Source organism: Callithrix jacchus, chromosome 3, assembly GCF_049354715.1.
Source record: "Callithrix jacchus isolate 240 chromosome 3, calJac240_pri, whole genome shotgun sequence".
Lineage (NCBI taxonomy): Eukaryota > Metazoa > Chordata > Mammalia > Primates > Cebidae > Callithrix > Callithrix jacchus.
The window spans coordinates 29,884,612-29,905,648 of record NC_133504.1 but is presented as its reverse complement, the minus strand read 5'-3'; the positions used below and the strand labels follow the sequence as shown (position 1 = coordinate 29,905,648).

Below are 21,037 nucleotides of genomic sequence, written 5' to 3'. Positions count from 1 at the left end.
TTATACCCTAATCTATCAGCTGTTCCTGTGTTCTTTACCTTCTAACCAGATTCAGAACCTGACCATGTCTCTCAATCATTGGGACTCTAATCCAGGCCATCCTTACTTTTCATTCCAGCTAAGCTAATCTTCTTGCTTGCTCTTTTGCCTCCCTACTCATGTTGCCTATACAGCAAACAGTCACCTTAAAAAAAAAAAAAACTTTGTATTATGAACTTTTTTTTCAGATGGAGTCTTGTTCTGTCACCCAGGCTGCAGTGCAGTGGCGTGATTTCAGCTCACTGCAACCTCCACCTCCTGGGTTTAAGCGATTCTCCTGCCTCAGCCTCCTGAGTAGGGCTAATTTTTGTATTTTCAGTAGAGACAGGATTTTACCATGTTGGCCAGGCTGGTCTTGAACTCCTGACCCCAGGTGATCTGCCCACCTCTGCCTTCCAACAAGTGCTGGGATTACAGGTGAGAGCCACCTCGCCCGGCCTATTATGAACTTTTAAAACATATACATAAACACACATAAATAATGATCACCCGCCCATCAAAAATTAACATTTTACAAATCTTCATCTATTCACTTCTCTCTTTTCAGTTCTACTTTTTCTGTAATATTTTCAAACAAATCCCAGAAAAGTCATCCTTTCAGTGATCAGATCGAGCTACTCCACACTTTCTAATTGCTTCTCATTTAGTAAAAGCCAAGTCCTTTATCATGGCCTACAAGGCCTGGGTGATCTGTGATTATTCCCCGCCACACCCCTTCCTGCCGCTGTCTTCCAGACTTCACTCTGCTTCATTAGAGGGTCTCCCACCCTCGCGGCCCCAGCCAGCATCATCTGGAGAGCTTGTTAAAGCACAGGCTGCCGGGCCCCACCCCCAGAGTTTCTGGTTCAGTAGATCTAAAGTGGAACTGGAGAATTCATAGCTCTAACAAGTTCGCAGGTGCTACTGCTTCCAGCGGGCATACCTGGAGAACCACCAACTGCATTGTTCTCCCTCCCGTTCCTCAACAAGGCAGGCAGGATCTTGCTTAGCAGTCTCCACGCTGCTCTTCCCTTCGCCCTGGGCATTTTTGCATTATTCAAAGCCCACGTTATTCCATCTCTGTTTAACTCACACCTTTTGAGAGGCCTTCACTGACCACTCCTTCTAAAATCTCTTCCCCTCTCCTCATTCTCATGTTTCTTGTTGGCAAGCATCGCTTGTTTCTGTCATCCCGTCTAGATGGACAGCTCCACAGAGTCCTGGTTTTGCTGTCGCATCCCCAGCACTAAAACCTTGCCTAGCAGGTGCTCATTTCACTTGTTCAAGGAATGGATAGCATACTGGAGGGAGAGCCAGCTTCTTGCCTGGGACACTGGACAGGCAAATCATTTCTTCTCGCCTCAGTTCCACCATCTGTAAGGGCACCGGTTTGGTTATGCCTACCCTTCCCATCTCCCTGGGTATAGGCTCAAATGAAAAGAATAACGTGTACAGACGCCCGCGAAGCAGAGCAGTAGTGGATACCGAGCGTTATTACGCCGTGCGTTCGGCCGCCCTTTTTCTGCACGGAGAACCCCCTCCGCTCCCATTTTCCAGCGCCCCCGTCCCGGTGATCCACAGACCTGCTGTGGGCGGCCGCCGCCCGCGTCCCGGCCTGCTAGCCCGCGTCTGGGCACGCCCGCCCCGCTCCCGGCTGGCGCCCGCACGCCCGCCCGCCTCCAAAAGCAGAATCGGCAGCGGCAGCAGCAGGAGGAAGGGGAGGCGCCGAGGGAGGGGTCCTCGGCCGCCGCGGGAGGCCGCATAGCTGTCCCGTCACGGCGTCAGCGCCGGCCGCGGCCGAACCCGGAAGTTGCCGAGCCCGCGCGCCCGCCCGTCCCGCCGCCGCTGCCGCCGCCGCCGCCACCCGGCACTCGGGCGAGCGCGGGAGCCGCGCAGTAGACAGAGCGCGCCCGGCAGAGCGGGCCATGGCCGCGGGGACCGCCGCCGCAGGTGGTGGCGCGCGGTGAGGCGAGCGCGGCGCCCCCTCCGGGGCGGATGGAACGCGGCTTGGCGGGCGGGCAGTGCCGGCGTCCGCGGCTGGAATGGTGCTGGTGGCGGCGGTCGGTGCCTGCGTTCTGAAGCCAGAGAGGAGCCACAATGGAGACGCCGCCGCTGCCTCCCGCGTGAGTGAGCTGGCGGGCGGGCGGGCGGGCTGGCTGGCTGTGCCCCTGCGGATAAGCGCGCCGCTGCGGCGCGTGTCGCCGGCCGCGGGCGCAGCTTGGGGTACGGCCGCCCGGAGCCGCCGGGGCCGGCGGGAGGTGAGAGATGCGGGGCGTGACGAGGCGCGGTGCCGGCAGTCCTGAGCGGACGCGGACGGAAACTCAGCTTCGCCAGGCGGTGACTTAAAACGCTGCCCAGGATTTCTGGGGAAGGGTCTTCCCCATGCCAGGCGGATAGAAGATTCAGGGTGGGGCTGTGCATGGGGGACCCTGCCGGTCCTGTGTGTACCTCCCTGAAATGCATGGGCAGTTGGTGCCCAGCTTGCCCACCCCTTTCTAGGGGATCAAGCTAGGATGCACGGAGTCCGTTGAAAAAAGGAAACTGGAAAGTACCAGGCGCCGGCTGTCTAAATGAATTGATCTTAGGTTGTTTGGTTCCCCGAATTTCTAACAAAATTAATATCTGAGGAGCTTTTCCATCACTCTGAAATGAGCGGTGGCCGTTCAGGGCATGTGACCTCTTTTACCTGGCACGCAGAACGTTTTATCCAGAAATCAGAGCATCTTCTGTTTCCTTAGTACCTCAGGCAAATTAGTAGCCTATCGACCTGCCAGGCACAGGTGTCTTTTTTCTTTGGTACCCAAGTACATTCAAGATCACTAGCAACAGAATTATTTTCTAGAAACAATAGCTGAAACATGTAGAAGACGTTATTGCATTATTCAGAACAAGGTTTTTTTTTTTCTTTAATTTTAGTTTTTAGTTTTAAAAACATCTTGGTAAAAGTGGCCTGTAAATACCCAGGAGTTTTGAAAATTTCAATTTTGGTTCCCTCTTCTCTTAGGAAGGAATAAGAGTCCTTTGAATCTGACTTTTTAAACCGGAGACAAACCTAATCCTGAAAAATGGTGTACCTTTTCATGAGAGCTTATTCATGGAGGCTTGTCGTTCTCCGGTTAGATTTGGCAAGCTTCATTCACTCCATGGCAATTGTACCGCACCAGCCTCTTGTGGTTATTTGGCAGAATTCCAGCCAAAATAAGAATATTTGGCTTGGGTTGAATAATTTGTTGATGTTCAGCCCTTTTGGGAGAGCTAATGGGATTCTGGAATGACAATTTCTAAAGGTGTGTTTCAGAATGTTTAGCTTGAGTGGAACAGGTCATGGAAATGTAGGGGTAGATGATAAGACTCGTGGATTGGCCCTCTTCGGCTGACAGAAGCAAGGGCTTAGCCACCTCTCGATAGCTTTGACTTTGAGGGCTCTGAGATTTAGTCATGTTCTTCAGCAGGCTGGAAGGCACTTGAACTCCTAGGAAATATGATGGTGGATGGTTAACATCAGCAGGATGAACACATGGGGGTCTGCCCAGTCTCAGAAGCACTTGAGGCAGGATATGCTAGCTGTATTTAGACAACACATGGTATATAATATGTAACATGTAGGTATGTTATCTGTAGTAAACCTGCCTTCTATATATCAGTTCTTGCAGTTCCTTTTTACTTTTGGAACAGAGAACCAAAGGAAAGAACAAGGGGATCTTAGAATGCAGGTGAAAAGAAGGATGTGGAAAAGCAGGCAGGCTCTGGTGGAAGGGGATAGAGATACAGATTATTTAAATCGAAATAATAAGACATGAAATTGATGTATGCATGCAAACACTGATAAACTGACTCTAGGGTAGATCAGCTAATCGTAATTTTGATGACCAGCATCATTTTTTTGGTATTGAGATTCCATCAATAGTGCTGGAACAATGAGAGGCTGAGATATAATGGAAAACCTGTAATGCCAGCATGGATGAAGAATTGTTAAAACTCCTTTCAGTCATGGGTGGTTAAAGTTGGTGAGACTTTTCCACTGGTTCTATTTAATTATAAATACAAATGGGTTTTTATTTTCATTTGGTTCTATCCAGGATTGACGCTAATTCTAAAACTCATTATTTGCCTTTCTGTGGATCAGAATTCGTTTTTTTCCTTGCCACCCCTTGGCCTGTTTGCCTACACTCCCATTAACATCTCTCTACCATGGATCACGTGTGCTAGATTTGAGACATGCAGGCAGTGTCTTTAGGAAGGAACTTTACTGGGCCTCACTGCCAGAGCTGGCCTAGGACAGAGGCCAGTGGAAAACTGTTAGGAAGACTCAGCTTTTCATAGTTAGATTTTTAACCTGAGCTTTAAGGCAAAGAAAGATGTTTGACCTGGACTTAAAGTACCTTAGATGGTGTGGTTGGAAGCAGGGCCCCAGATTATGTTTGGGTTAAGTAAGTGTCTGTTTATTAATTCATTCAATCTGCAAATATTTGAATGCCTGTCTCTTCCTGACACTGTGTGTGGTGCTTTTGCTTATGCTTCTCTTTTAACATCAAGATTTACATTGCTCTCAGATCCCACCTCGTACTCCATTGGCCTGTTGGCACATTGTCTTGGAGGGATATCAGGCATCTGTACCCACCTTCCTGTTTCCTTCAGGATGGACTCCTTGGAATTAGCTTTTGATCTCTTGTGCTTTTTCTGTTCCTTGCCTCCAACTTCTTCTCATCCTTTTTAATTCTCATATAATTAAAAAGTGTCATTGGACTATATATTTCTGCTTATTGTTTTTTGCAACCTTGAGTCTATGTGACATTAAATTCTGTTGCATTTTGGGGTTTGGGTGATATTGAGACTGTGTTACATTTGCTTCTGCTCAAACCTTAAAGATGTGTAACTGAAAAATTAGATGTAGATTAGTAAAGGAATTTCAGGTAGTAAATTGAGAGATGCAGTTTAGATGTAGATTAGTAAAGGAATTTCAGATGGTAAACTGAGATGTGCAAAAGGAAATGTAAATTGACCAGCCCTGACCTCAGGAATGTGTTTTACAGTCTGGCTTTTGTAGTTATTTGTGTAAAGATTTTCACAGTAAGTTGAAGGAAGACTGTGAGGTATAGGCCTGAGTGCATCCCTTCGATCTTCTCGTACTGATCAGTTTTCTTAGCACTCGTTTCCTTTACTGGCTCCATTTTCACAAGTTGGCTTACTCTCTATAAGCCTTGATTTTTTTGCTTTTCTTTAACAAAACGAAGCAAACATCTCTCAGATATAACCATACCCTTGTTTCAGTTGATGATTCCACATCACTAGAGATTTGTCATCAGAGGTGTTCCTGCATAGGCAGACAAACAACTCGTTGACCATGTTCTAAGGCATTTAGGCAGCAGAAGATTGGTTGGATTAGAGCAGAGGTTCTCACATTTTTGAATTTCACTGACCTGTAAAATTAAAAAAAGAAAAAAATTAAAGTCTAGCAGAGAATTGCTGAGTTTTTTGTTTTGCTAAGTAAAATAATTATCTATGAAACAACAATGATCAACTATCACCATCTTTTTATGACAGAAAAAAAACATTTTAACATCCTTCTTCAAATATAAGGAAGGATGTAATATGACTAAATTTTAAAAATTAAAACAATTTAGCTTTATGAAAACGTATTACATTGTCCTCATTTTGTCATAGAGCAGTTAAAAGTTCAGTGAAGCCTGACGTTTGCAGTCCACTGAACCAGATGATCTTTAAGGTTCTTTCTAAGATTCAGTTGCTATGAATTTGGAACCTTGCTGCAGGTTACCCCAGTATTCATTTGTTTGTCTATTATAGTGCATTGGTATGTATTCTTATTTTTGTTTAATTAAATGTACATTGAACATCTCTCATATCACAGGCGAATCTCCCCAGTGATAAAGATGTTTAAAATATTTAGGAGTAATAATGGCACACAAACAAGTTGGTGGTGAAGAAGACGTGGATCAATGTGTGTTGCAGGAAGTGTTGCATATAGGGACAACTTTGAGATGCATTTGGGAACTTGAGAAGTGAATTCTGGAAATGGGTAGCATGTATGTAAGTAGTTTAAAAAATTTCTGATACTGGAAAATCACTCTACCTACTCCCCGCAAAACGCCCCAAACCTTTTCTTTCTGATGCACTTGGTAGGCATTCAATAAATATTAGTAAATGTGCTTTTCTGAAGATGACTGTAAATTTACTCATCTATTGCTGTTATGGGTTTACACTAGGAGTACTTAGGAAAACCATTGAACTTCTTTCTTAAGATCAGGCAGGTTTTTTTCAAGATGATCCAGAGAAGGAAATACATTTTCAATTGCATTTCTGTAGTGCTCTACCAAATCCAAATGCATTTACTGTTTATAATGAGGCAGTTTGAGATTTTAATTTATATTTATTGAGTGCCTACTATGGCCAGATTTTGGGGATTTCTCAGAAAACAAAATTCCTTTTCCTATGATTGAAACTAATAGCAAGCAAATATGCAATATTGTTAGTAGTAAGTACAATAAATAAAAATGAAGCAGGATAAAAGGGTAGAGAATAATACGAATAATAGTTCAACTAGGATCAGTGTATCTTTGACGAGGTGATATTTTAGCATAATCCAGAGGGGGAATGGCATTCCAGGTAGAGAGAATAGCAAGCGCAAAGGCATCCTTGAATTCTTCTCCTGATGAGATCATTGCTGCAGTGAGTGGGTCAGTATGGTTTTTGTGTGTTATGCACTGTACTTTCTTACATTTCAGATATTGGCATTTAATAAAATATTCCTTTGATCAGTTCCATTCTCTGATTTTACCTTGAAAAACAATCCCTGCATTTTATGACAGCACTTTTTCTTGTTTTCCTTCTCTGGTTTTTGGGTTGCTAAATGTTATTTGCATACTTTATAACTTTATCTCAATCTTGTCAACAATATTATAGTGGTAGGTGTCTTATTTGTCAGCTGAAGAAATAAAGTTTAAGTTACTTTCTCAAGCTCATCAAGTATTAGAAAAACTGGGGTTCTAATCTCACTGTTGAATCACTTTTTTTCTGTCTCACGTGGCTTCTCTTCTGTCACTGTTTGTGGGCAGTATTTCCTCACGGAAGTAGGCCTCTGCCAGTTCTTTTCAATCAACTGTTAATCTCTAAGTTATAGCTCCATTTGTATCTTAAGTCTGGGCTTTAGGTCTGTACTTTGGTGTGGAATTTTGAACTTCTCAATCTCTACTCTTAGCTCATACCTCTAAACTCAACATATCCAAAACTGATGTTTGTTCACAAACTGACTTCATTTTATAACATTTCCACTTACTCAATGGGGTAACCATTCTTCTGGTCCCTGATGACCAAAACATTGGAATAGTCTTTGATTTCTCTCTTTCTTCATCTCCCACATCTTATCAGTCCCTAGGAACTGTAGTCCTGGTTTCAAGTGTCCATTCTGGTTGCTACTTTTCTGATGAATGGATTTCATTACTTGATACCTGAATTTTTTCACTGATCTCCTGTTGAGCTCTGTGTATTCTCTCCTCACTCTTCAGTCCACATACTGTTTTAACTCTCCAGCATCTTAGTCATGTCAAGTGACTTGTCAAAACCAGAGACTCAGGCAGGCACAGCCTTCCATTATTTTATCTTATCTTATATGTCCAAGATCATCATGTGCTTTTAAACTCTGCCTTGTCCACAAGCCGGGATTCTTCAGTCTTTTCCTATGCTTCTCCTTCTCTCCCCAGTTACAACTTGAGTTCCTCCAAGGTCCCATTGGAGCTTCGTCTCCTTCGCAGAGTCTTTTCTCCCTACTCCAACTCATTCCAGCTCATTGTTACATTCCTATAGTGTTGGTCACTGCACCTGTGTACTGACTTGTCCCATTCCTTGGTGGTTTCCCATGTATCTTCCCATTTAGATTGTAACTGGAGGAAGATCTCAGTTCAGCCTTTCTAATGTTTCTTACCCTTCTTGGTACAAGGCATGCAGTGGGCATCTAGGGAGCACTTAAAACAAGTAATTTATTAGCTTTGGTCATTTTGAGTATTGCTGTTAACTGAATTGAATGTTGCAATTAAAAATGAAGGCCCATAAGATCCACAAAAATATATCTGCATATTCAGTTTAGCTCCTAAACTCAACAATTTTCTTCTAAACTTTGTTTATATTCATATAGTGCCTAGTGCCTATACAGCTCCTGAGATAGGTAGGCAAGATATTATTATTTTTGACTTTCATATTACATTTCACATCAGACATATTTGTGAAATAAATTTTATGAATAGTCTGAAGCCCAGAGAGGCTAAGTGACTAATCCAGGGTCGCTTGGTTAGTACTTGGCATAGACAGAACTACTACTTAGGGCTTCCTTCTGATTCTGGTCCTCACCTAGTACCTCTTCATTCGCGTCTAGAAAGTATATCCCAGTCAACTGAATTGCCGAGTCATGTTGCCACCCCCTTACCAATCAAGCGATGGCAATACTAGGAAGAGGGGCAAAAGAAACGTCAGAAATATAAGTGATAAAAGAAATGCAAATGTTTGAAATGTATCATCAACCTCCTTTTTCCTATTTTAGCACCTCACAAATATCCCACTCTGACAATGCTTTGTTAGTTGTTTACAAAGTATTCCTAAGGAGATTGATCTTGCATAAGATATGCTTTTACCCTGGTCCTTTTCCTGGTAATAGTCGCTGTCAGGGACAAAAAGTGCCTGATTGTGTTCTGTTTGTCATGTAGGTGGGAGGGAAAGAGGGAGAGAAAGCTGAGTTGAACTGAAGCAGAGCTTTTTACAGCTCTATTGTTCTACTATCAGAGAGCAATTATACTCCAACTTCCATCAACCTCTCCACCTCAGACATCCCAACCTCCTCCTCCTGCTAGTGCTTCCCCACACGCTTAACATAAAGCTGCACAACTGAGTTCTGCAGGGAGAAAAAGGGTGCTATTTAATACCTCCCTCTGCCCTTCAGTGAGTTCAGGGCTCTGGTTTTTTACCTGCTAATATATTTTAGTAAAGTTTGGCAATTCAAACTTTTCTAGATGTTTCCTTTTCAGCTCTAGAAAATTTGAAAAATAATTTTTAACAATACATATATATTTAAAGTATTCAGTGGCATTATGATATTGTCTGAAAGGTATTCTATGACTCAATGCAGGATCGGAATTTTTCTTTTCTTGGATAAATAAGTAATAAAAAAGAAAAAAGATAGAAGTTTTTATCTCACAAGATGCTTCATATTCAGTTCTAAGGGTCTACATACTGAAGACCTAATCCAAGTTCTTACCTGTTGATAGGGCAGATGTTAACATTTTTAAGAAGCTGTGTTTATTTGGTAATATGAACATACGTTTGTAGATTAGTTAATCTGCTGGTTCCATACCTAATAAAACTTTAAATTCCAGACACTTGAAGAAAATTTGCAGTGTGTCTCTTTGCCTTAGCTAACTGCAAAAATTGAAATCACAACCCTCCCATAGACCCAAATGTGTTTCCAGTAGAGAATGTCCTCTACTTTCATAGCCTCTAAGTAATATAGTGGTTATTTGTTGGAAGGATGTGAGAATATTTTGTTGAGAAACTATAGAATGACATAACAAATTTTAGTTAAAATACTAGTTATGGTTGACTCTCTACTTCTGATATCCTGGATTTGTATATGAGGGCAATGCTAATAAGATGCCTGCTTCTGAATGCAAATGTAGCTGGGAAGACAGAAGAGAAATAGAAGAAATAATATAAAATAATGGAGAAACCCAAAACAGTACAGCATGGATGCTGACTTTGAAAACAACAGCTGCTGATGCAAACTTGGCAGACATTTGTGAGTAATGGTGGGTGACTCATTGCAAGCAGGGGAGTCTTGCAGCTTTTGAGGTGAACAGGGAGAGGGGAGAAAAGTGATGGTGGCCACCCAAGAGCCAAGTATTATGTCCTAAATGTGAAAATGTCTTTGGTCCCCTGTTAAACTTTGCAGCTGCATCATTCACATGAATTGTTGCATTTTTTTTTTCTACCAGAAAACTCTAAAAATATTAACAATCCGTATTTCCTAAAGCATTTGTTTTTAATCTGCAATGATTTTGGGGTGGGAGATAAGTTGGTGATGGGGCGTATTATATGACTTGTGTTATTATTTTTAAAAATCATGCATTGCTGCCTTTACCCTTGTCTTTTTTACCCCTGGAGATGCCATCATATACATATACTTAATTCTAAAAAGCGTTTGTCTGACTCTTCCTATGAGAAGGGGTGATTATTTGTGGCTTGCAAAAACTGCTTGGGTGCTTCTGATCTTTCTCTTTCACTCTACTGAAACCATTATTCCAAAGCCAATAATAAACATCTAATGAAATTATACCTCATTTCTGTGGTGTTCTCAGAATTGTTGCAGTAGGCTTAAACCTTTGCCTGGTTTGGAAATCTTGACTATTTGAGGGAGATGCCATGTTAGAGTCTTTATTTTCTTCCTCTCTGGGAATTCAGCTGTCATCAATAGTGTGTTCTTAGGCAGAGTTAGAAAGTCACCTCATCTGAGAAGCCAGCCTTTTCCAAAGCTGGGAATTTCCTTTCAGTATTCACTGAAGGAAGGCTTTAGGATATCTATTACAAAACATAGGAGTACATTGGGATTCAAACCCTGCGAAACCAACTATTTTAGAGTATGTGTTGATAACAATAGGCTATTGGATAATTGCAAGACTACTTGAGGACTGTAACAGTTGAGGAAAGACTTAAAGGTGAAAGGAACTTGAAAAAAATACCTTCTTCGCATATTTGAAAGAAGACAAGTTTCAGAATTTGAAGCTTTTTCTGGAAAAGGCTGCACTTTGCTTCAAAAGGGAAGCAGGGCAAAGGTGTAATTCTGGATTTAAGGTGGTACAACCTAAAGGGCAAAACCTTTACCTCTCACTTAACCTCTCACTTAACTGGTTGTTCCTAGTATATGTATCTATAGTTTTAGACATTTTGCATAGTTTTCTGTTCTGCTTCTGAATGAGAAGCCATCTAACACAAAGCCACATGGGGGGAGTGGAATATTATGGAAAGGGCATTAGTTTTGAAAATAGACGTGTGCAGAAGGGGTGATGTGTTTGTAAGAGGCTCTCAGTACAGAGAACACAAGAAAATTCAGCATTTTTTCTTATTCCTTTAAGCCTTTGAATAAAGTCTTCTTTACAGAGTTTCTGTAGTACATCAGAAAAAGCAAGAGCTGAAAATAGGTTTAAGAGAGCCACCAACATGGGCTTTGATTGTTGTATGGCAGCTGTCTTAAAGTGAATTCTCCAGTGCAGGGTTTTTTAATTCCTAAGTTCTTAGGCAAATATAAACACTCCTAATTCTTAAACAATGACATTCTTTCTGGGGCAGAGTTCCTTTTGCTTCTACTTTCAGCATTGAAAAATTCTTTTATGATAGTTTTGCTAATCCTCAGCATACCATTCTTCCTTTGTGTCACCTTCTAAATTATTAAACTGGAAGCAGATATAGAATAAGTGTTACCTTGCTATAGTATATGGACATTCAGTGTTACATGGTCAGGAAGTTTGCATAGGTTGCACATATCTATGCAGTTTCCCATTTCCCCGGTTTCCTACTGTTTCCTTTGTAAGTAGAATGAGAGTGTCTGTCTTAAACTATAAAGTGTTTCCTCAGTCCTCTCCCTGTAGATGTGAATGTTCTTCCTTCTTTTTGGCTTCTAGGCTTGCCAATGCTTTTTCTTTCTTTGAGTAGGTGTAACTAATTCTTCAGACATACACCTTCAAGAGGCTGTAGGGAGTGGAGCAGCACCTCCTTATTTTTCCACTCCAGCTGTGGCTTTCCCTCTGGAGGCAGAGTCTTGTGCTCATTCATTTGTTATGCCCCTTGAAAAGTCTCAAGATGTTCACTTGTAGTAGGCAAGCCCTCAGAGAGTCAGGTGCTTCAACTAGTGCTGATTCTGGGGCTTAGGGTTTGGTTAATTTTAGAGGTTATCTTAATGTTGAGTACCTGTTTTATGACATCATTTACCATCCATGTAACCAATGATTCCCACATTTCTGCTTCCAGCTAAACTTTTCTCTTCAACTCTAGACTCCAGTATTTATCTGATAATTTGATGCCTTCACTTGGATGTCTGATATTTCAAAACTAGTATGTATAAAAACAGCTCTTGATTGTCCTATCCCAAACAGGTTCCACCTGCAGCTTTCCCCGCTCAATGAATGGAAACTCAGTCCTTCCTCTTGTTTAGGCCAAAAGACTTGGAGTCATTCTGACTTTCCTTGACATGTCATATGGTTGTGTCAACATATCTTATTGGCTGTGTCTTCAAAATGTCCAGAACCCAGCCAGTTTTCATCACCTCCACTGCTAATACCCTCCCTAAGCTACACTGTCATCTCTTACTGAATTACTGTAATATCCTTTTAAATAGCTGCCCCCTTTTAACTTTTGACCTGTATAGACTGTTCTCAACCAGCAGCCAAAGTGGTCTTTGGAAAACATATGTTGGATTGTGTCACTCTTTTGCAGTGTCTCCCCATTTCACTCAAAGTAAAAGGCCTTTGAATGTCCTAAAAGGCCCTAAGTGATCTGCACTCCCTTCCCCTGCTCAGCCCCAGCCTTTTGCTCAAGCTGCATGGATCACAGTTTCTGGAACATACCAGGCACATATTGACCTTTGCTGTAGGTATTACTTCCAACTGGATGTTCCCACACCCTCTAGTCTTGTTCAAATCTCAGTTCTCCACTAGACCTTCCCTGAGCACCCTATTTACTATAGATTACACCCCTCCACCATCCCCATCTCACTCTCTTACCTTGCCCTGCTATTTCTGTTTCCGTAACAGCAGTTCCTAACATGCTGGTTGCTTCCCTGACTTGTGTTGTTTTCCCCTTTCCCCTACCAGACGCCAAGCTCTGTGAGGAGAGGGATCTTTGTTTTATTCACTGATGTATTCCAGGTGCTTTAAGAATAGTGCTTGGTACATGGTTGGCACTAAAAAAAAATTGCTGAATGAATTAATGAACGATAATGTTTAAAAATGAATCATCCTTTTAGAAATGGATCAGGAAAGGAAGAGAAGTGCAGCAATTAATAATGATGTTTGCTTGTTCTTTGATATATATATACAAGTATGATAATTTTAGACTTCATTTTTTAAGCCTGATTAAAAAATTGGTGCCCTGCTTTTTTTTTGTAATAGCTTCATTGCAGTATAATTTACATACCATAAATCTACCCATTATAATTGTGCAATCCAATGATTTTTATTAAATTTATAAAGTTTTATAACCATTACTTCAAAAATTTCTCTCGTGTCTATTAATTTGCAGTTAATTCTCTGCCCCCCTCTTCTTGGCACCCTGATTTTATTGGTTGATTTTTTTGGTCCTAAGTCTTGAAAGAATAATTCATGTGTCAATGCTAGTAATAGCCTTGTGTGCTTAAAAATGTAACTTTAAATATTCATTGTTCAGTGTAGGAAATGGTATTGAAACGTTAGTGAAAAGAACAAGATGGAGAATCAGACTGGCCGGACTCTTACCCAGCCCTACTATTTACCAAGTTACTCAAACAATTCTCTTCACCTGTTAAATGGGGATAATAATAGTAATTTGCTCAGAAACTTGTGGTGAGGATTAACCAAATAATGAAAGTAAACTACTCAGCACAGTAGCTGCCATATGGTAAATACTCAATCACTTTTAACTAACGTGACTAATCTCTTGTTAGTGTAGGTCCAGAATCTATGGGGTAAATATATTCTGGCAGGTGGAGAGCAAAATTTAAATCAGATTCTCAGTTTCTGAAGTTTGCGTAAAATATGATCCTGTTCTGTCTTGGTTTGTTAATAACAGGACTATAAAAGGTTGTAAAAGCAAGTTAATTTCCAATGGAGATGATCATTTCTCAACAGTTTTATTTGGAGATATCTGCTAAGCCACTCTCTTACTGAATATTCTGTGTTCATCTTTGACAGAACTTTGACACCAGGGAGGTAATTATGAACTTTTTAATCGAAACCATAGCATCCATCAGAAGGTGTTCTGCATTGTCTTAACCTTACATTGGGATATTCTGTCCATAAGACTTCCTCTACATAAGTAGGGGAAGGAGACATTCATTGTATCTCTTGTAGCTTGATAAGCTGCACTAAATGATCTTTAATGAGATTTTTTTTCTGTTTTTGTTCTTTTATTTTATGTACAGATGCACAAAGCAGGGTCATCAGAAGCCTCTCGATTCAAAAGATGATAATACCGAAAAACACTGCCCAGTGACAGTGAATCCTTGGCATATGAAGAAAGCTTTTAAAGTCATGAACGAATTAAGAAGGTACTGTTATACTAATGTACATGCACCCTTGGTTTCTTTAAGTCATTTGTAGTGAATATATAATCCACTTTTCATCGTTGCTTTGCCTGGTACAGGGAACATTAAAAGTTTTTTCTGCAAGTTTTGTAAAGGAAGAGAGCAAATAATTTCTCAGAAGTGTGGATGGTGTGGGGCTCCTCTATCACTGTGGTAGCCCCTTAGACACATACAGCTAGTCTGATGAGATAGTTTGGAGGTGGAAAATACACAGGGGATTTCTAAATGCAAAAAAGAGAAATGTAAAATATTTTGTTAATATTTTTAAATATATTGATTCCATGTAGAAATGATAATATACTAGATATTTTGTATTACAAAGAATATAGTAGGCCAGGCATGGTGGCTCATGCCTATAATCCCAGCACTTTGAGAGACTGAGGCAGGAGGATCACTTGAGCCCAGGAGTTTGAGAGCAGCCTGGGCAGCACAGTAAGACCCTGTCCCTATTTTCTTTTTTTTAAAGTTAAAAAAAAGAGAACGTATTATTGAAATTAGTTTCTCTTGTTTCTTTTTCCTTTTTTAATGTGATTACTACAAAATTGTTACTTATATTTCTATTGGTTAGTGCTGGTCTAGGGCTTCTAACTTACCATTGCAAAGAATATACAAAGAAACGTTTAGACAGAGAAAAATGTAATCATTTTTTGGTGGGAATGGTTGTAGTTTTGGGAGGTAGTGACCTGCCCGTTGCTGAGGTAATCCTCAAGTATACTAAGAATTACTGCACCTTTTAAGTAGTATTAAAAGTTGATTGAAAAATGAGTAGCGTTTTCTTTTTAAATTTTAATTTGAAAAGGCTAATGTATGTATTAATCGTCTTGGTTTTATTTTCTTAGCACTTTATTAAAGATCCGCTTTTTTCCACCATTCCCTTTGTGAAAGTACTCTACATGTATCTATCTGAAACGCTGAAAGCCTGGCTAAGAAGGGATTAAACCTTCCCTTAATCTTTCTGTGCTTCCTAAAAGCTCTCCCTTTTAGGCCCATCATTTGTTTCTTCTTTAATTAAATTAGTGATTCAATAAATATTTATCTGCTAGGTACTGTAGGTACAATGGTGAGGAAGAACAAATATGGTTGCCACCTTCGTGGGCCTTATGACTGACTGCAGGATGCAGGCATCACAAAAATAATATATTCTAATGACAGTAAGTGCTGCAAAGGAGGGCTGCTCGTGCCAGGAAGGTGGTTAACAGTGGTCAGGAAAGGCTTTCTTGAGGAGACAGGAATAATTATGCTGATATCTAGAAGGAAAAGAAGATGAGGGGATAAAATCAGGATCAGAGTGGGGAGAGAGAGAATAGTATTCCAGGAATGGGGAAAACTGTGCCACATCTTAGGGTAGGAAGGAGCTGGCCTCACTGGAGGAACTGACACTGTTGCTGCAGTGCACATGGCTGTGGAATCACAGGAGAGGCAGCTAAGTTTGTGGGAGGAGCCATTGGACTGAGGTCCAGAAATTTTGGTCTTAATCAAAAGTTGCCTTGAGAGGAAGCTATTAGAGAGTTTCAATCAGGAATGTGACCTGATCAGATGTATATTTTGAACACATTGGCTGCTGGGTGTAGAATGGATTGGAGAGAGATAAGAGAAAGTCAAACCGAATATTGGATCATTTGATTTGCTTTCTAGTACCGCTTTGACAATATTTTCAAAATGTGGGTTTTCATTTATTCTTTGGGAGAATATATAGCTGGGATAATCCAGCAAGTCTGAGGGTGCTGTTTCAGGTTTTTAATCCTGTTTTGACAGTAGTTATTAGAATGTAAAATGCATTGGTTACTAAGTGGAACTGCAAGGAAAGTAAGAAAAATAGTCTGGGTATTTTAAGACTGGGATCTTTAATGGCTCTTTTTTCTGTTTGAGAAGTCTAAAAAGACTGACTTTTAATAGGACTGTTCAGATGTTCTTTTTCCCCACTCCTGTGGGTGGGGCAGAGGTAGCCTTGGCTTTCTTCTGGTGTTAATGTGAGTGGGTCTCTGTTGACCTGGGCATGACTCATTAAACTACAGTGGAAGTAATACTTAGGTGCTCCTTCCCTTGAGGTGAACAACTTGAGTTTTGGGACAGACTCTGGCCTCGGGCCAATTCTTTTACTTCTTTGAGCCTTCCTATAAAATGAGAGGAATGGACAGGATGGTGTCTAAAGTTCAGTGCTGCTCTGACATTCTCTCAGCCTATGAGACTATTTTTCCTGCTTACCTGCAAGCCCTGTGGTGTCCTTGCCTGGTCCCAGGATTATTTCGCGCCAGTCTTCGTTCAGCTGTATGCCCCTTTTTGGATGTGAACTCTATAACTGTGAAAGAGTACCTTCTTGTTCTTTGTGTACCCTTTCAGCAGCTAATATGTCACTGGTAGTTGATGTTGATTTTCAGAACAAAGAATGACCTTTGAGTGGCCAGAGTGTTGGCTGCCGGGTGTTGGCTGCCTGGTCTATAACCTGTTTTTCTTTAAACCTGATTTTTTTAAGGAAAGTGCCAACCAACAGTATTTTTTAAAGTGGACTGTCTTTGAGGTTCATCAGACCTTTTTAAAAATATCATTCTCTTCCACTGTTAAATCTTTGAGCCATTTTGGGTAATTCTTAAAAACAAAAATCTCTGAAGAGGCCTATTCCTTGTACAGCTGAAAATCATTAATTATTTCCTGTCCTTGTGTCAACTTCCTGTTACCAAAAAGGGTAGCAGAGAGTGGTTTCCTGACTTCTGGGAAGGGAGAACTTCCTTGTTCTCACCACTCTGCCCTTGGGCTCTAGCCTAAAAGTGGTAGAACAAGGGCTGTGCACTGGAGAATGTTAATGTGAACCTTTGACTGATTGAAGCAAAATTTTAGGAGTAAAAGTCACTTTCAATCATGGTTGATGTAAGATGTGGTTATGGGAATGGGGGAAGGAAGGCAGTTCTGTAAGTTTTAAGTTACAGAATTAAAATTGTTTGATAGAAAAAGTACATTTTATTTTATTTTATTTTATTTTTTATTGCATTTTAGGTTTTGGGGTACATGTGCAGAACATGCAAGATAGTTGCATAGGTACACACATGGCAGTGTGTTTTGCTGCCTTCCTCCCCTTCACCCACATTTGGCATTTCTCCCCATGCTATCCCTCCCCAGCTCCCCACCCCTGCTCTCCCTCCCCTATTCCCCCCAATAGACCCCAGTGTGTAGTGCTCCCTTCCCTGTGTCCATGTGCTCTCATTGTTCATCACCCTCCTATGAGTGAGAATATGCAGTATTTCATTTTCTGTTCTTGTGTCAGTTTGCTGAGAATGATGTTCTCCAGATTCATCCATGTCCCCACAAAGGACATGAACTCAACATTTTTGATTGCTGCATAATATTCCATGGTGTATATGTGCCACATTTTCCCAGTCTGTTATCGATGGGCATTTGGGTTGGTTCCAGGTCTTTGCTATTGTAAAGAGTGCTGCAATGAACATTCGTGTGCATGTGTCCTTATGATAGATCAATTTATAGTCCTTTGGATATATACCCAGTAATGGGATTGCTGGGTCAAATGGAATTTCTATTTCTAGGTCCTTGAGGAATCGCCACACTGTCTTCCACAATGGTTGAACTAATTAACACTCCCACCAGCGGTGTAAAAGTGTTCCTATTTCTCCACATCCTCTCCAGCATCTGTTGTCTCCAGATTTTTTAATGATCACCATTCTAACTGGTGTGAGATGGTATCTCAGTGTGGTTTTGATTTGCATCTCTCTAATGACCAGTGATGATGAGCATTTCTTCATATGTTTGTCGGCCTCATGTATGTCTTCTTTTGTAAAGTGTCTGTTCATATCCTTTGCCCATTTTTGAATGGGCTTGTTTGTTTTTTTCCTGTAAATCTGTTTGAGTTCTTTGTAAATTCTGGATATCAGCCCTTTGTCAGATGGGTAGATGGCAAAATTTTTTTCCCATTCTGTTGGTTGCCGATTCACTCTAATGACTGTTTCTTTTGCCGTGCAGAAGCTGTGGAGTTTGATTAGGTTCCATTTGTCTATTTTGGCTTTTGTTGCCAATGCTTTTGGTGTTTTGGTCATGAAGTCCTTGCCTACGCCTATGTCCTGAATGGTTTTGCCTAGATTTTCTTCTAGGTTTTTATGGTGTTAGGTCTTATGTTTAAGTCTTTAATTCATCTGGAGTTAATTTTAGTGTAAGGTGTCAGGAAGGGGTCCAGTTTCTGCTTTCTGCACACATGGCTAGCCAGTTTTCCCAACACTATTTATTAAACAGGGAGTCCTTTCCTCATTGCTTGTTTTTGTCAGGTTTATCAAAGATTGTATGGTTGTAGATATGTTGTGTTGCCTCCGAGGCCTCTGTTCTGTTTCATTGGTCTCTGTCTCTGTTTTGGTACCAGGACCATGCTGTTTTGATTACTGTAGCCTTGTAGTATAGTTTGAAATTCGGTAGTGTGATGCCTTCAGCTGTGTTCTTTTTGCTTAGAATTGACTTGGCTATGCAAGCTCTCTTTTGGTTCCATATGAAGTTCAAGGTGGTTTTTTCCAGTTCTGTGAAGAAAGTCAATGGTAGCTTGATGGGAATAGCGTTGAGTCTGTAAATTACTTTGGGCAGTATGGCCATTTTCACGATATTGATTCTTTCTAACCATGAACATGGAATGTTTCTCCATCTGTTTGTGTCCTCTCTTATTTCTTTGAGCAGTGGTTTGTAGTTTTCCTTGAAGAGGTCCCTTACATTCCTTGTAAGTTGTATTCCTAGGTATTTTATTCTTTTTGTAGCAATTGTGAATGGCAGTTCGTTCTTGATTTGGCTTTCTTTAAGTCTGTTATTGGTGTAGAGGAATGCTTGTGATTTTTGCTCAATGATTTTATATCCTGAGACTTTGCTGAAGTTGCTTATCAGTTTCAGGAGTTTTGGGGCTGAGACGATGGGGTCTTCTAGATACACCATCATGTTGTCTGCAAATAGAGACAATTTGGCTTCCTCCTTTCCTATTTGAATACACTTTATTTCTTTTTCTTGCCTGATTGCTCTGGCTAGAACTTCTAGTACTATATTGAATAGGAGTGGTGAGAGAGGGCATCCTTGTCTAGTGCCAGATTTCAAAGGGAATGCTTCCAGTTTTTGCTGATTCAGTATGATATTGGCTGTTGGTTTGTCATAAATAGCTTTTATTATTTTGAGATACGTTCCATCAATACCGAGTTTATTAAGGGTTTTTAGCATAAAGGGCTGTTGAATTTTGTTAAAGGCCTTCTCTGCATCAATTGAGATAATCATGTGGTTTTTGTTTTTGGTTCTGTTTATGTGGTGAATTACGTTTATAGACTTGCATATGTTGAACCAGCCTTACATACCCGGGATGAATCCTACTTGATCATGATGGAAGAGCTTTTTGATGTGCTGTTGCAATCATCTTGCCAGTATTTTATTGAAGATTTTTGCATCTATGTTCATCATGGATATTGTCCTGAAGTTTTCTTTTCTTGTTGAGTCTCTGCCAGGTTTTGGTATCAGGATGTTGTTGGTCTCATAAAATGATTTGGGAAGGATTCCCTCTTTTTGGATTATTTGGAATAGTTTCAGAAGGAATGGTACCAGTTCCTCTTTGTATGTCTGGTAGAATTCGGCTGTGAACCCATCTGGACCTGGGCTTTTTTTGTGTGGTAGGCTCTTAATTGCTGTCTCAACTTCAGACCTTGTTATTGGTCTGTTCATAGTTTTGGCTTCCTTCTGGTTTAGGCTTGGGAGGACACAAGTGTCCAGGAATTTATCCGTTTCTTCCAGGTTTAGTAGTTTATGTGCATAGAGTTGTTTGTAATATTCTCTGATGATGGTTTGAATTTCTGTGGAATCTGTGGTGATTTCCCCTTTATCGTTTTTTATTGCATCTATTTGGTTATTCTTTCTTTTCTTTTTTATCAGTCTGGCTAGTGCTCTATTTTGTTGATCTTTTCAAAAAACCAGCTCTTGGATTTATTGATTTTTTTGAAGGGTTTTTCGTGTCTCTATCTCCTTCAGTTCTGCTCTGATCTTAGTTATTTCTTGTCTTTTGCTAGGTTTTGAATTTTTTTGATCTTGCTCCTCTAGCTCTTTCAATTTTGACGATAGGGTGTCAATTTTGGTTCTCTCCACTCTTCTCATATGGGCACTTATTGCTATATATTTTCCTCTAGAGACTGCTTTAAATGTGTCCCAGAGATTCTGGTATGTTGTGTCTTCATTCTCGTTGCTTTCGAATAACTTCTTTATTTTGCCTTCATTTCATTGTTTATCCAATCAACATTCAAGAGCCAGTTGTTCAGTTTCCATGAAGCTGTGCGGTTCTGAGTTAGTTTCTGAATTCTGAGTTCTAACTTGATTGCACTATGGTCTGAGAGGCTGTTTGTTATGGTTTCAGTCATTTCACATTTGCTGAGGAGTGCTTTACTTCCAATTATGTGGTCAATTTTAGAGTAGGTGTGATGTGGTGCTGAGAAGAATGTATATTCTATGGATTTGGGGTGGAGAATTCTATAAATGTCTATCAGGTTTGCTTGTTCCAGGTCTGAGTTCAAGCCCTGGATATCCTTGTTAATTTTCTGTCTGGTTGGTCTGTCTAATATTGATGGTGAAGTTTTAAAGTCTCCCACTATTATTGTGTGGGAGTCTAAGTCTCTTTGTAAGTCATTAAGAACTTGCCTTATGTATCTGGGTGCTCCTGTATTCGGTCCATATATGTTT

The 21,037-nt window shown here is 40.6% G+C and overlaps 2 protein-coding genes across 8 annotated transcripts in view; one reads left to right on the top strand and one right to left on the bottom strand.

Moving 5' to 3' along the window:
- Positions 1-21,037, bottom strand: part of LOC144581672 (uncharacterized) — a 69,995-nt gene that overhangs the window by 46,146 nt on the left and 2,812 nt on the right. Inside the window, exon 2 of the mRNA XM_078366062.1 lies at positions 1,602-2,470. Within this exon, the coding sequence (XP_078222188.1) occupies positions 1,637-2,470 (834 nt within the window). The 3' untranslated portion in view covers positions 1,602-1,636. The remainder of the gene's footprint in view (positions 1-1,601; positions 2,471-21,037) is intronic.
- Positions 1,916-21,037, top strand: part of KLHL2 (kelch like family member 2) — a 122,325-nt gene continuing 103,203 nt past the window's right edge. For all 7 annotated transcript variants that reach the window (XR_013532829.1, XR_013532830.1, XR_004740540.3 and 4 more), the window contains exons 1-2: positions 1,916-2,141; positions 14,189-14,314. Coding sequence is in view for 1 of the 7 variants with exons in the window: in XM_002745256.6 (XP_002745302.1) it covers positions 2,116-2,141; positions 14,189-14,314 (152 nt within the window). In the remaining 6 variants the exon portion in view is untranslated. The remainder of the gene's footprint in view (positions 2,142-14,188; positions 14,315-21,037) is intronic.